Source organism: Capra hircus, chromosome 9, assembly GCF_001704415.2.
Source record: "Capra hircus breed San Clemente chromosome 9, ASM170441v1, whole genome shotgun sequence".
Classification (NCBI taxonomy): Eukaryota; Metazoa; Chordata; class Mammalia; order Artiodactyla; family Bovidae; genus Capra; species Capra hircus.
The window spans coordinates 32,337,751-32,355,147 of NC_030816.1; the positions used below are offsets into that span (position 1 = coordinate 32,337,751).

The window sequence follows — 17,397 nt, forward strand, 5'->3', positions numbered from 1 at the left end:
CTGCCCAGCTCTGTGTTTAATGCTTTACATGGGTAGTAACATTTAATCCTCATAATAACCCTAAACAAAGCAGGTATGTTCTTGTTCCTTCCTTTGTAAGATACTGAAACACTGACACGGTAACTTACTTGCCCTACAAACATAATAAACTGGGATTTGAACACTGATCTATTTGACCAAATTCTATCCCATTGTATCTCATGAGGATTAAATAATTATTAATAGAGCAACAGGTATTAAATTATCACAGCAGGTCTATTGAAGACAATATTTCATATCTTCCCCTAAGCTTACACTGAAAAATATACAAACTGAATATGTATACCTGAATACACAGGTAAAACCTCACGATACAACAAACCATTAGCAGTAAAACAAAAACATCACAAAATTAGGTCCAAGTCTCACTTTATATACTGATGTGTTAAACAATATTAAACCATACTGTATACCATAAAATTATAAGACTTATAGTTCAGTCATTAAAATTAAGCTATAATATTATGCAATACATTTTGTCTAATTTGACAGAGAGCACATAAAAGATACTAGTTTAATTTTTGACCACAAATACACACTACTGAGTTACACATCATATATATAACTTACTCAAGATTTTATCGTGGCAAAGACTAGTTTACATTTTAGTTTATTTAGTCAACACATATTTGCTAGGCAGTTTATACAACAGAGCTCTAGTCTTCAAAACCCACCAAAAGTTAGGTATTTTCATTCCAATTTACGGTTGATTATAGAAAGAAATATAAGACTAAAGCTACCAATTATCTATAAAAGTTACTTGAGACAGCATTTCTAAACTGTCAAAATTTAGATATAGGAAGGGGGGCAATCATCAGATAATCTTCTAATTTATTGCCAGATAGAAGATAAGATTAATCCTGATGTATCAAAATGCAACACAATGAACACTTTTGTTACTCAATTGATACTCTTCAAAAAGTCATTTCTAAATGTACTCCCACTGATCTACAATTTGTTTTTTAACCTATTACTGCTATCAATTTGTCTGATTATTAGAAAATGTTATCAAATTATTTTAGAGAATACAAATAATTTGTTTCATATAGACTGTATGTTACAATGCCATACTACATACTGAACAAGTTGAACTTCCAAGGGAGAAATTTCTCAATATTAAGTTTCAAACCAAGTCTACAAAATATCATATTTAATGTAAAAATTTTCCAGTTTCATTAGTCAGAAATATCCTTTACTTATTGAGGTTATACTTGGTTTAAAAATAAAAACTACAGTACATCATATTTTTAACGACTAAATTTAATTCCCAGTACCAATAAAACTGCTCAGTTAAGATACACGAAACTATCTGTAATAGAAATTATATAATTTCTGAACAGGAAGATAATTCAAATTCAAACCCTTATTAGGGTTCCTTGGTGTCTAAAGCAACAAAATTTACAACAAAGGACCTAGCATGTTGAAAGCAGGTAACAAGTTTTTAATTTCTTAAGGAACCCAAGAACTCTGAGATGAGTTAAAGATAGCTTATAAGATGTTACGCTACACTTGAAAGTGGCTTGCAACTTACATATTTGTTTAAAAAAACAATTTTTCAATTTATCAGCTTCATTTGCTGTGAATGGTCTAAATAAGAGGGAAATATTTAAGCAATACTGCTTAAAATGAGGAGGAAAGACAAGGTCTTAATTATGTACACAATTCACATTTTATGTTTAAACCAAATGAGAAGTTTAGAAGTATAAAAGGTCCTGAAAATGGATCACCATTTGAAAACTAGAAGGAAGGTACCCAGTATCTTTTAAAATAATTAAAGCCTTATAAAATTTTTATTTAAATACCTTTAAATCTGACTTTATGATTAAATAACTTGAAAGCATTTCACTTGGGATTCTTTCGAATTGGTCAACTGGGAAATTCATCTGGAAAAGTTGGTAGTTTTAGGAACCATTTTCAAAATGTTAACATGCATAACTCACTAACAAATTAGCTATAATTGTTACATGATCACATTTTAAACTTCTAAGATTTCAATCTAAATATATGTATTTTTTTACAGTGACATTTATCAACAGCACCGAGGATAAAAATAATCATATGTATTCTGAGTTTGGAAAATGTTTTCATACTAAACTATAACAAAAGTGATATGGCTAATAAATTAACAATTAACTATTATGAAAAACCCTTAAACATGAGCACATTGTAGTAAATTAACTTTCATAACTGTGTAGCTAATTAATGTTAAAAACACTGAGTCATGAACTTTGTCCTACGTCAATTGAACTGTGTATAATACTTCAATTATTATATATTAAATATTAGCCATCTCCAAATATTTTTACATCCTATACTGTAATAATTACTTATTTCTTCTATTTCCATTATTCTTTGATATGTTTTTGAGCAAAGTAATAAAAGGAACATAAAATACATAAAATCTTTGTAATACAGGCATTTGTATTCTCCATACACATCAAACTAAAAATCAGAAATAGAAAGCATAAGAAGAAAACATCAATAGTTAAAAGGTAAATAAAGACTTCAAAACCAAATTAAAATACTACTGAAGACAACTAAGATAATTGCTAAATGATGGTCATTTTTGAAAAAACTTCTTCCATAAATTGTGAAGCAAATAAAATATTTATGTTAAAAATTCTCTGTATCCTAGTTGATGGCTAACACTCCCAAATATATAATTCAACAAGAAAATATTATTATGCAAATGAGCTGTAGAGACAATAATAAGGAGAATGGATTCTATACTTCCTCTGGACAAAACAAAGTTCAAATGATCATTTTATCTTATTAGTTGAGGTAATGACTTTAAAAATAAATGTAAAAATCTGTAAAACACGTAAAAACATAAAGAGAAAGTTACATAATAACATCAACAGGTAGTTATTGAGTAATACTGCCCTCCTTCATAAAGGTTCTAGTATTTAATTACCATGTGATTCATTTAAAAATATCATCACATATTAAGTCCTATTAAAAGATTACAATATTTCAGAAAGTTGACAAGAGACCTTTCCAGGTAATTTAAACATGTTACTATATAATCTGTGGGTGCAAATTTTTTAAAATTTATTAATAATAATAAACTGATAAGAGTATTAATTATTGGCACTTACATAACTTGACATAACCTGAATAGGAAGCTATACTTACATATCTGTATTAACCATCTATATTCTTCCTTCAGTTAAGAGACAAGATTCTGTTTTGCATTGTTTGCTTACGTAACAAATTTCTACAAATTTATTCAATTTACAAACTAAATCATTATCAAAAATTTTAAGGAACACCTTAAAACTATGACAAAATTCACAAATATAACATTTATACCTTTTTGTGAAGTTTTAAAAAATACTGAATGCTATCAATGTTTCACTATTAGCATGTGTCAAAATACATCTATTCATTACAAATCCATAAAAATACGATTATTTAAATCACCAGTTAACATCAGGAAGTCCAACGAAGACAGTCATTTTAAACCAGTTGTCACATACCATGTTCAAATAGCAGTCTCATTATATTTATCAACAAGTCTGAAGACAGAGAAAGGACAGTACCTAAGCCTTGGGTTTATCTTTTAGGACTTGGTGACATTATAAAAACTAAATCAAAGTTTGACTGTATTGTTGCCAATAAATTTTAAACAGAATTATGTAACCAAAAATGTCCAACTCTATTTTAAGAATACATTCATATATTCTCTTAATTTTCATAGCAGCTTAATGCTTTTGATGTGCAGTTCTTTGCAGTCAATATTTTTAAAGGAGAAAAAAATATCCTGGGTGCTTTAGCATGAATTTTTAAATATTATTTTAAAGTAACTAAAACCATTTTTTAAATTTTTCCCGAATATATACTCTTAAAAACATGTTTCAGAATACGTTTTTAAAACTCCAGTAACACATGTACTTCTAAACAGTTCAAAAAACTCCCATTATTTCATATATTTAAAATAATAATTAGATGCCACTGTAAACATTTAAAATTCCTAATTATCTATGATGCCTTTTCATTACAAAATAATACATATATAATGTATAATAATACATATTATAATTTATAATTATACACAAAATCTAGTATGCTTTCAAAAATGCTCATACAGTAAAAACGGCAGCTAAGAAATTTTTTAAACGTCTTAAAAACTTTTATGAAATCGTCATGAAACACAACCTGATTTTGTAAAGTGATGCTCACATGATACCTGCACACATCATTATGGCCATCAAATTGTTACTTGCAGTTGCGCTGCTGAAATCAGTGGAATTCTGCCTTCCTCAAAATTTTATATGTTATCAATATAAGACAGAAACCCCTTCACCTAGACATAAAAGTCAAGAAGAAACAAAAGCAGAAACAATAACAAAGAAACGGATTCAAAATAATTTTCCCTGTAGAAAAATAAATATATTTTAAAACACAAATACTGTAACCATTAAAAAAGGCCCTTAAATATCACTTTTTAATTTTAAATTTGAGATTATTACTGCCCTGATTTTTCTGACATCACAAAAATACTAATACTTGAGTTTTATTGACTTTTACATACTTTTTCCTAAGAATATATCCAGACTGTTCTTATGAAAAATACACATATATTTGACACATTTTTAAAATCACATATATCATTTTAATACTCTTCTTTAGTAAATACATGATGTGTAACAAAAGATTAAAGTAAATCTAATATGAATAATCAATGTTGTACTCTAGAAACTGTTCACCATTTATATAAAAAAACTTTTTCAGCAATACAGCATTTCTTAATTTGGTAGATACAGAAATGCTTATCAACATATAACCATGAAATAGCTTAAAACTGGATGACTCATTGTTCTAAACATTAATATCAGTTAATAAAATGTCTAATATTTGAATATATTAAAAGGTAAACATAGAAAACCAAATTATAACAAGGTGTGATAAGACAAAGAAAAAAGGGCTATTTTTTTTTCATTCATCTATAAAACAAATTTATGAGATTGTAAAGAACAATTTAACAACCTAAAGAAGGTTCAAAGAGGGGAAAGCCAGAGCCTGAGAGAAAATGGATTTGTCAATGATTTCAGTCATTCTGTGTAGGGAGGAGAAAAGCAGAAAATGGGGCTTCATTCTGCCATATAAAATAGGAGGCATAAAATCCAGTAGCCTGTCTGTGGACTTCTATTTATGTATTTAAACCCTGTTTCAATTCACAGATTATGCTGATCCTTCCACATGTAAACAGCCAATAATGATAGCCAGGCCTTTAGGAAAGGAAAACACACCACACAGCAAGGTCAGGAAGCTACCAAGCACAGGACAACAGATCAAAACAAAATGGTTTCATATGTTTCTATTGTTTATATACTTAATTTGAAGATGATATTCCTTAGGGAGGAAAGGAGGCTGTAAATTATTACCAGGAACATGCAACATACTATCAATCAAAACATAATTTTTTTGCAAATACACTAAGTATTTCCTGCATGTATCTATGTTAGTGAACCTGTAAGACTGATATCCATGCATTCAATTCTTTTTAACTCAGATGTCAAGCTAAAATAAACCTCTTTAGTCTTAAATCCCTTTACTTCGAATAATTCTTTACAGATCATTTATATTTCTCCAACTTCTTTGGATTAAATAATCAAGCTTGCAAACTTGTAGATACCTTTTTTTACTAAGAAGAAAAGAGTGAAAGGGGAAGATGTATTCATTTTCTTGTTTCCAGATAAAATTGCGAAAATGAGAAGAAAAGACATCATATTTGTTATTTAAGCATCTTTTAAAATTACAACACAATATAAGCAACGGTGGAAATTTGCCTCAAGTAGCCAACTAGTACATTTTAAACACACAAACTAGAGCCGCCACTGGCCACATGTTTTTTTTTAGTTCAGTCTCTTAAAGAGACAGTATCCTTGGATCTATGCCCTACACGGAGCACGTTTCTAAAATGTTTGATTACCAAAAATCCTCTCCTACATTTCTTCATATCCATACTAGATCAACAATGTCCGACTTTATTTTACTGTGAAATCAAATTATTTTAACTTGAATCTACAAATGACTATAGGCAAATATAAAATAATTGGGGAAGCTAGTGATTATTAGAGGCGTCTAAAATAAGGGTACCTAGAGATTCTTATAGTAAAAAATTGGCGTGTTTTTTTTTTAAACTTAGTATGATCACCGTTTCTTAATTCATTTTCCACACACAAACCACATAATATTGTAACCAGTAACACCGGAAGCTACATTACAATTTCGCTGTGCAAAGAAGAGGGGAAATTACTGAAGTCAACAAGCATCCAGAACTGAAATTTCAAAGATTTCATTTTCTGTTTAGGAAAAGACACGCAGGAAAGAGCCCATGCACATACCTTAAAAACTACAATCACTCTTTAAAGATTTTGAAGGACACATTATTGTAAGTCAGTTGACAAAACTACCGGTCAGTTCCTCCACATAGAAACAAGTAAAGACGGGAAGCAAAACACAAACAAAAAAACCACAGTCTGGCTTACTTGGTGTACAAATACATCGACTGGAATATCCAAGGGGCTTCCCTCTCGGCTTATCATGGAGATGAATCCAAATCCCATTCGCACGTTGAACCACTTGCAGTGGCCAGTTCCGTGCAAAACCTGGGATTCGTCCTCTGCCTGCTCTGGCAGCTTCCCGGGCTCTTCTCCACCACCTTTGCCTGCCCCGCCTGAGTAGAACAGGACAAAAAAGTCAGTTAGTCAGCAGTCCCAAACAGTTCATTGAAGGGAGGGGGGGGTACTGCTTGGGAGTGGGGATCGGGGAGCGGAAATGGTGGGGGGGGGGAGTTACTAAATCGTTGATTCCTTTTTTTCTGCAAAAAATAAAGGGTTAAAGAGGGAAGCGGAGGAGGGAGGAAGCCACAATGTTCTATCGATCACAACTTCCACGTTTCTGTACATACATGTACTTTTTCATTTAACTCCGTTTTTCAGCCACATATTACAGTACAGCAAGCGATACTTTACTTGCATATTGCTGATTTAACACTCATTTACAAAAAGAATTTTTCAGCGAAACTAATTCTTTCCGGCATGCACGAGGAGGAAAGAAATCGTGAAGATGATTAGAATGCACATGCGGCAGCACTGAATCCAGGGTTATTTGCAATGTGCATTCCCCTCCCCCCCAATAACTTTCGATTAAAGTTGGGGTGGAATGGGGGAGGGGGCAGGTGTATAAAAGTTTTCTCGGGCTCACTAACTGAAACTGCGCTTAATCACACTCAAACAATTCAAACAATAGCCCCCTGAAAGCTTTTCAAGTTGTGAATCAGTGTGGGCGGTACAAAACATTTTTGGAGATCTATAACAATAGGTTGCAGAAAGCCCCACTGCGCGACGGGGGGTGGGGGTATTGCTCAGTATTGGGGTAAAAAGGGGAAGGGAGGGACGGGCAAAGAAGGGTGGGAGAGGGGGAGGGGGAGAAGGAAGAGAGAAAATCACAGTAAAACAATAGAAAAGAAAATTAACCTTCGGCCATGTTGCCCCACGGGCCCTCTGCTCCAAACTCGTGAGATGAAAACTTTCCCTTTGGAACGGAGTGGTCTTCTGCATCAATCTAACATCTTGATTTTGTGCGATCACAAATTTAGCTCGCATGGTCTAATGTGCTTTCCCTCTTTTGATTTTTTTTCTCTTCTCTCTCCAGTTTCTGGCCCCCTGAGCACACGTGACTTTGTCAATTACATGCTTTCTTGCTACTAATTTCACCTCGGATCCTTAAGGGGCTGGCAAGAGGAAGAGATAACCAATCGCCATTTCATCTATGCTGACATCAAAATAATTTATGAATGAACTCGAAAAACTCAAACATGTTATCTTAAAGACAATTTGGGACGCTTCTTTACGATAAATCAGAATACCGATTTCGTGCTTTTACTTAAACACAATGGAGGGTCCTCTTGAATCGTCGATTTAAAGAAACGGCAGTCATATATGTGCACACGCGTGCCTTACACACAAGCCTGTCTAAATAATCTCATTTAGGGGGGAAAAGCCATTTAAATAAAGCAACCAATGTTATGCTCCCCCCTCCCCAAGAATTCAACTGATCGGTAACAACAAACCTGCTTAGGATGCAAACTTCACATTTAATTCAATTCTTAGAGGAAAATATGCAATTTACAAAGGATCTAATTGAACCTAATTACACATCCATGAAACTTTATATAATGGTAATCTACACCCACAGTAAGAGAAATGCACACAAGTACCTGATTGCGCCCTGAAATATTTCTCAAATTTAAAATAAAATCCTACCGGAAAAATCGCTATCACCTTCATGCAGTCAAATTGTGTTTAGGTTACCGTTTCGGAACATTTTGGAGGGGGTTGGTAAGGAATTGTACTTCACAGGTTTCTCCGCCATCTCTTTCCGGGGGAGGAGATGTGATTAATGACTTCCTAAATAACAGCCCAGTTTTCCAGCCTAACATAGAGTGAACCTCAATCAGTGGCGATTGTTCCCCAAGAGCAAGGCGACGTATGTATGGGCAGGGAGGGGGAGGGGAGCGCCAGGCAGGCGAGGTGAAGAGGAGCCAGAGAAAGAGGTGGGGGAGAAACAGCGGGCGAGGGTGGGGGGAGGGGTGAAAAAGAGGGGCCATTGGGAGGAAAAAGGTAAATTCACATCTTATTGACTGGACCCTGACATTTTAAAAGTGCACTACCAGTGGATACAAGAGTTGAATAAACTAAAATTTAATAACAGATTAGGCTCCTACCGTCCCTTCCACGGCCAGCACCCCAGTTTCAAAATGCTTACCCTTTTACCTTTCAGATTGTTACAAACGATTGTTGATTACTAGATGCTGACACCAATATTGCCTTCCTCATCGACTACTAGAGTAAATACTATAGATCAATTGGAAATGCTTGATTCCCTTTAGAATATAAAATAACACCGGTCTTTGAAACATTGAAACGCACCACCACCCTTTCCCCCACCCCACCCCCCATTTTCTTAAACAAGCAGTTTACCGAGAAACTGTACAGATACCACTTCCCTTCGGCAAAGCTACCGAGTTTACCCTCCCCCACCAAACCCGCAATCCACCTCCCCCCCAACACACTCCTAACTCTTAACACTGTTTCACACAAACTAAAACGTAGGGATTCTGAGTCCAAAAGCTTTGGAAAACCCACAGAATCCACCTATTTACACCTCCTCCCCATATTAAACAATGAAATGGACAATTAATTAGTTCAGATCTGAAATAAATGGATGTATACAAATAAATGTTATTTTCAGCTGTTTGTGGTAAAAGGCTTCATTGGAGACTGATGAATTTGAAAAGATTTTTCGTCCGTTTCTTTCTTTTGTTGTTTCTCAAGAGAGGGAGCAAAGCTATCTCATTTTATTTACTTTGGTGGAGAGGGGGAGATAACCATGTGCCAGCTGGTAGGGAGGAAAGAAAAAGTATAAAAATGCAAATTATTTTGCAAGAGTCCCAAAAGCCTGAAGCTCTCAAAAAAAAAAAAAAAGCTAACATTTATTTGGCATTACTTTATTAGAAATCAACTGATTACACTGACCTATAATGAAATAACTTTAACAATGTTACTCCAGGTTAAATGTTTTGAATAATAGGAAATATAAAAATTAATTTAAATCAATAGTGGGGGGTTTTAATATTTTAAATGAATCACTTTTAAAAATCAACATCTGATAACAGAAATAACATGAAAAGTATTAACACAAATTGAGGACATATCATTATGTAAAATTATCATAAAATTTGCAGGCAGTGTAATTTAGTTTTGTCACTGACACACATCTGATAAACAATATTTTATCTGTTTGTTTTTAATCAGAAAATGGCCTAATCAGCATAAACTCAGAAACATGTAGGTGGGTTGTGAATTCTTATTAGTTCGATATGATGAAATTCAAACCTATAAATACATAGATGAAAAGTGGGAAATACCATAAGTGAACCACATTGGATGATATGCATTATGAGATTCAGTTTTGCCCGAATGGGGGCCTCCAGTATTAGTGGAATTAAGGTAGGGTTCACTGGACTGGTCACTGGTGTCAGAGGTTATCGACTCATTCATTTCCTGAGAGGGACATCGGCCTTTCAAGTCGTGTAGAAAGCTTTTTCCAACCGGGAACTTTGAGAAATCCTCTAACATTCATTCACAGAGAATTTAAGGCAAATGCATTTACATACCTGGGGGAGGGAGGGGGAGTGTGGAGAGTAAAAGAAAGGAGAGGAGGGGAGAGGAGAGGGAGAAGAAGCAGGGAAGGGAATGGGTAGGGAGGGAAGAGAAAGGAGACAGTGACATAGAAAATACCAGTTTCCATTTCAGGGATATGGCACTGTCTTTGAACATAGACTCATCTCTTCCTGCTCCCTGCCCTCAATCTTTTGAGCCTAAGATCCTTGTTTAAAACTAACCATAATCTTTTTAAGCTCATAAAGTTCTTCTTTCACCTAAAATGGTCCCTTGAATCTCCTAGAACGCTTTCCAATTTGTCACCTTCCTGAAGTCTTCTGGTTTTAATTTTTGTCTCATTTCCTACTTGTTTTTAGTGCCAGAAAGACCTGTGCTTGACTCAAAACGAATGTTTTATACTTGTGGAAGCCAAATGTTTCAGTAGCTTGATTTATCATACTTCTTTCAAAATGTCTTTAAAATGAGTTCAAGTAGCTACAAAGAATCCTCAATGCACTGGGGGTAAAAAATATATATATACCAAGGAAATAACCTATTAAATGCCCGTTGGTTATCACAATCTAAAATTTCTACAGTTATGAAACGAAATACACAATTTTTTCTTTCTTTTAAAAATTCCAACAGTACAATGCAAGGAGCCTAAAAAGGTTCCAGAGCCCACCGTTGCTGTTTTCAAGTAAAAGCAATGAGTGACTTCTATACAGCTGAAACAATGCTTCGGTTCTTCTTAAAACTAGGAGGAGGGGCTGCGGCACCATGGCGAGCGGCTCCACCCGTGCTCCCCTCCCGGCAAATGAGGCCGGGGTCTGCAGCCCGCTCTGCCCTCGCAGCCGCGGAGCTTCAGGCGCAGCCCCGCGCCCCAAGGTCGCCGAGACCCCCAGGTCAGCGGATCTGCCCCTTCCCTCCACCGCCCGCCCTTGCCACTTCCTCTCCCCTTTCTCTCTTCAGTCACCTTTTCCTTTATTCACCACATCACCGCCTCAGTTCTAGAAACTGAGCCCTTCCAAAGAAGGCTGAGGATTTTTCACTAGTTAGGGTACTTTCACATTTGTCATTTTGTCCCAACCAAATGAACACCGAACAAAAGGAACCCTTGCCTCCACTGGGATGGAGGCAACGTTTGGCACAATCTGCTACCTTCATTGCATTTCCAGACATATATCATTTATAATCTGATCTCTTCAACTCTGATATGTCAAAGTCTCCGCAATCAAAAAAGTGAAGTCGGGGGGTGGGGAGCGGTTATCAGAAGCGGCCAAGAAAAGGAGCACCCCACCCCCTACTCCCCGACCAGGCCATGCCTAAAATGGAGCTGTCTTCAGACCCCTGGCGCCGCCGTCCTTTCGGGAAGCCACGAAAACGTCGCCGTGCGCCTTTGGAGGGTCAAGAAAAGCCGTCTGTGGGGAAGGCGGTGGGGGGCAAAGGGAGTGGAGGGCGACCAGGGGCGATTTTAGGGAACCCCTTCTCTGGCCGCGGCGTGAGGTTTCCCGCGCAAAAGCTGCGGACCCGCACGTCGGGCAAACTGTTGCCGATCCCTCCCACTGCGTTTCAGTAAACTCCTTTACTGGCAAGTAACTTTCTGGAAATTCTTACAATACCGAGTCAAATGAAAGGAGTGCCTCTGCTGTTGATCTTACAACAGAGGCACTTTAGAATATGGGGGCTATTTGTTTTTTTTTCCCAAAGAGCACAATTCCGTTCTCGTTTAATTTCCTTATCTGAAAGCAAAATGCTCTGTCTTAACACAATTCTTTCGATTTGGTAATTTTTACACAGCTATAAAAACCTCTTAAAATTTTTCCTTAAATATTTTAACATATTTCCCTAGGTATAATTAAATAAAATTACGGAAATACAGAAAACAATAGCATTTTAAGTTTGCCAGACAAATTGCCTCTATAGTTCAAGCATTGAGACAACAATGCTTGAAAACAACCATTTGCAAACGTTTTCTTCATTTTGGTTAGTTAAGTATTTAGAACAACAAAATTGTTTCAGAAAGGGGATATTACTTTAACACCATCATTTTGTAAAAGTTTATTTTTTAAAACGAATAGCAAAAAAATCAGTTAACATACTTCAATTTAACAAAAAAATTTTATTATTCACTCCTCCCAAATATTTTTTGAATTGTCCTAGACAAACACTTGGCTATGTAATTTTAATTATGACCACAATATGTTAGAGAAATCATTTAGTAATAAGCATTTAGTTATTTTACCTTGCCCAGAATAGCACAAAATGAAGGTTGTGCTTTATTTGAAAAAAATGAGTCCCATGTTTTTCACCTGTACTACTTGAACAGGTATGCTTCATAATTTAAAGATCTTTTTGCAATAAATATTGAGTCAACAGAAATGACACTAAATAATGTAAGCATACAATTTTTTCCCCTCTGAAAGCAAGGAATCAAAGTTTATTCTTTAAAACTTAATCTCATCAAAACAAATAATTAAGGGTAGGGGCTGTTTCCTAGGTATTTCCTTTAATATCTTCATTTTCAGTCTATTTGGGGGGAAAAGATAGGTAGGAGGAAAATGGAAAGGGAAAAAACACTACAAGAGTAAAAGATGAGGCAAATGAGAAGAAATCTTCAGGCTTTAAAGATGTCTGTGTGAGAGGAAAATCTGTGGAGAAAGAGCACATCCAGCTACAAACTGGAGGCCAGAGTTCCGGTCCCATTTAATGACCTTGTGACCTTGGATCATTAAGCTTCTCCAGCCCTCAGTTTCCTTACCTGCAAAGTGAGGACCTTGGAGCAGTTGATATTCAAGTCTTAGGCATAAATGTAATCTCTGACAATAATCTTTCTTTTGAGGAAAGTACAACCTCTCCCTGGCCAACCCCTTTTTAATCACAAGGTAACAAAGACATGAAACTTTATTGCACTCACTTAACACATTGGTGTTAACATTACTTCCAGCAGAAGAGAAAAGGGCCTCTGGACTGCCTCCAGTATGCCCCCAGAGGAAAACCACAATCCAGAGTAAAGGGAAACTAGTTGGTAAATTAATATATTGTGGCAACTTTTCAGAATCTTCTTTTTCATGGTACTCTTTAGAGCATCACCTCTATGTCAAAGGATTCACTCTAGAAAAAAACTAAAGTGCTGTCAAAAGACAATGCCAGTGGTCTACTCACTAAACCTTTTGATCCCTACTGCTTTCCACTCTCTACCTACAATCCTGTATTTGATAAGCTTAATACTAGAATAATATCTTTTTACTTGTACTTATAAATACTCATGAACTCTGTCATCTTATAGCTTTTAAGAGTTTTGATAGCATTCGTCAAGAGAAGAGCCAAGACATTAAATCCACAAGAGCAGAAGCCAGAATAATACATTAACCACATTCATGAGTGCTGAGGGGCTCAGTGGGTCCAACTCTTTGCAACCCCATGGACTGAAGCCCACCAGGCTCCTCTGTCCATGGAATTTTCCAGGCAAGAAAATTGGGTTGCCATTTCCTCCTCCAGGGGATCTTTCTCACCCAGGGATCGAACCCCCATCTCCTGTGTCTTCTGCATAGCTGGTAGATTGTTTTACTGCAGAACCAAGGGGGAAGCCTGGCAATACATTGTTACTAATAAAACCATTTGGAAAGAAGAATGCTGTCAGTTTTCAGTTAGTTTCAGTAATATAAGAGAATATTTATACATCAAAAACCTAGGTTTTAAAGTACACCGAAACAAATGAAAGGGTATATATATTTTAAGTGTAGGTTTAAGATGTTAAAAGTTCACATGATGCATTTTGTATTAATAGCATGTTAGTTGCTCAGACATGTCCACTCTTCACAACTCCATGGACTGTAGCCTGCCAGGCTCCTCTGTACAAGTAATTATCCAGGCAAGAATACTGGAGTGGGTAGCCATTCCCTTCTCCAGGGGAATCTTCCTGACCCAGGGATCAAACCAGGTCTCCTGTATTGCAGGAGGAATCTTGACTATCTGAGCCTCCATAGAAGCCTATTAATATAATGAACAACTAATTTGATACAAACTGGTGAAAAGCAAAATAAATGGGACTTTCCTAGATTAGGAAAATTCTCTAATTTCCTGAAAAAATGTCTAATATATCACACTATTTATCTTATAGTAAATTATTTAAAAACAGCAGCAAGTCTCTATTGTTAATTTAACAAACACTTGTGAGGCCTCTTTTCAAAATGAACTTACAAAAGGACTTACAAAAATGAACAAGCCACAACTACTTTTTATTCAGGTCCATAAGCATTTAAATATTATCTATTTTGCCTGAGACAGGGAAAAAGCAATCACGAAATTCAGTACTGCTAAAATTAGGAGGAAAAAGAGTTAATTAGAAGATTTCACCCTTGCAGTTCTGGTGGGAGTTCTAGTTTATAAATGAAGCGATCCAGAATACAGTAGAATATATGATTCCCATCTTGCCACAGTGGAGAATTTCTGAGAGCTGTCACATTTCCTCATATGCCTCCAGTGATCTTTTTAAATAAATGTCAGTTAAGTAAAAATGTAATTGAAAAAAAGACTAACCTGGGGCTGATGAAACCTGGTTGAATGACCTCATTGTCTTCTGAAGAACCTAAAATCAAAGAGCTCAAGTCAGTACTACATTAATTGCTCATTTAATTGACTCTTCTTCAGCTTAATGGCTCATTAGAAAGCAGTAAAATGCTTAGGTTTTGACTCTGTGAAGCGACCTGTAAACTTTTCTCTTTTTTTTACAATGTAAGACTCACCTAGCAAAATTAGATAACCAATTGGCATAAACTTGCCTTTCACTCCAATTCAAGGACAGTATTTTAAAAAATGTTCTAAAACCTATTAAGATGTAGTCAAAGATTCAGATTTCAGAAACGATGCAGTTAAAAAAAATTTAATATTTAATTTTACACTGCAATTCAAGAATCCCATTCTTTTTTAACCAGTTAACAATGAACCCAATCCACAATATTGTGTTCCTTGATGAACTTATTTGACTATTCTCTTCAGATATCTTTTAGAAGACAAATCATCAGACTCAAATTGTGATACTACACCACTGATCCTGGGTCTATTACATATAAATACTTTTGGAGAAAAAATTAACTTTAATGGTGGTAAATTTAATCACTGAATAAACTTAACTAAAGGAATCTAATGTGCATTAACACAGATTTTAAAGAAAAAAGTTCTTTTTTAAAAGATGAGTAAGTGATGATTTTCAAACATATCCACTGGCAGATGTCACAGCACAGTAAAACTTGCAATAAAGAAGTCACTCAGCAATGAAATACAGCAACTGCAACAAAAACTCCTGATGACCACTGAATTATTATTTTTATCTTCAGGTCAGAGTTATTATGGCTTGCAAAACAGATTGGTTTGAACATGCATCCACTCACCTGCTACTACTAGGATGTCATTCTGCTCTTAACTAAGTTTTATACTCTATATCTACTAAATCAATTCACAAAAAATAAATCATTATGTGTAAATTCTCAAATCACAATCTCATTTTTTTCTCAAAGCAAAATGGAGGGTTTTCCAAATTCAGAGTTCTACTGAATGTTGACCCAAGACTTTTCTTACAAAGGATGACAACCCTACTGAGTAAGATTTGAAAAGAATAGAGGAAGAATGTGAACAAAAGGCACGTGAACCTCTGTACATTAAACCCTTCAGTTATCCTCTGTTTACAACCAAAATACAGAGATAATGACAGATCCTACTGTTAACAAAATTCATTATCAAAACTTACTGAAGTACTTTTCCTTTACATTGAGCCTATATTAATGTTACACATTTGGTTTATGTGAGGGTGTATTTAAATATTATACATAAATTTCAGCAAAACCTAGCTCATATTTTTCTAATAGCCCAAAGCCCAGGCTTAATTTTCTCTGCTTATATTTACAAAAAAGTTCAAAATAACATATTCAAAAGCTGTGAAAAAAACAGAAAGTGTTTGCAAAAATTATTTTTTCAAATAATTCAGGTGCAAAATTACCATAAATGATAGATCTAATAAACTAAACATCAAATGGTGTAAGAATTAACTAACATTCAATTTTAAGATTTCTAACTAAGCTTTCTGGGTTTAATGAAATCCAGTCAATGTGAATGATAAAGATGTTCAGATTTTTCACTATCCAAACTTACATATGATGTTTTCAGTTATTGATAGTTTTAATGTTATCATCCTTTTCAAAGGAAAAGGTGGAATTATTTCACAGATATCAATATATTCCAATGATGTTAAATAATGATTTAAAAATTTTCAAAAACAAAAGTTGGAAGAGAAAGTAGAATTGTTTAAATACGAATATTAAAATCTACCTATATGAACAACTACGATAGGAATGATAGATTAATGTTATATAAAATATTCATAATATTAAATGTTTATATTCTTACTATAGGTGACTATTTTTTGAAAAGAAATGATAATGAAAATAGTTCTTTAATGGAAATGAAATAGTCCCAAAACGGCTTTTTGTAATTTTATACATAAGCATTTTTATTTATTATAATGTATTTATCTGCCCCTTCACTAGAATAATCCCTAATTAACATTTACATCTCCACTTGGCCCTGTTTTTCTCACTGTTCCATACTGAGTACAATGCCTCTACCATCCAGCACTGTACCATAGTTAACTATAAGTGCTCAAGAAGATGCTGTTCACTCTCCCAACTTAACTCTACGCCCTATGGTGGGAAGGAGAGTGCATATTTAGCTCATCATTGTAATCCTAATATTCTTTAGTGTTTAATACATTTTTTTTTTAATGAATCAATGACAATGAACTTCTGAACCTGGGTTGACTATCTCTAGGATGTCTTTTATGAATTAAATGGACATATAAATAAATTTTTCTTAAAAACTATCTTTTCTTCAAGAGAATGTGAAAAAAAAAGAGAATGTGATACACAATCATTTGATTATTGCAAATATAAAGTATGTACATATAAAGTGACTTCAATAATTTTATTTTAAATATGCCATAGACCTACCAATATAAAATTGCCTAATTTAACACCATTCATTACACTCGATTTCATATTTCCTCCTAGTAAAATATGTAAAATAATATTCTCAAGTACATTACATAATGTTGTTAATCCACTATTGTATCTATTCAACATAAAAGAAAACGATTACTACTATGCATTATACACTATAATTTATTTTAACTGAC

The 17,397-nt window shown here is 34.6% G+C and overlaps 1 protein-coding gene across 1 annotated transcript in view; it reads right to left on the reverse strand.

Annotated features, from left to right (window-relative positions):
* LIN28B (lin-28 homolog B) overlaps positions 1-7,533 on the reverse strand; it is a 115,678-nt gene extending 108,145 nt beyond the window's left edge. The window contains exons 1-2 of the mRNA XM_005684616.1: positions 7,524-7,533; positions 6,534-6,721 (exon numbers count right to left, since the gene is read on the reverse strand). Coding sequence (XP_005684673.1) covers positions 6,534-6,721; positions 7,524-7,533 — 198 coding nt within the window. The remainder of the gene's footprint in view (positions 1-6,533; positions 6,722-7,523) is intronic.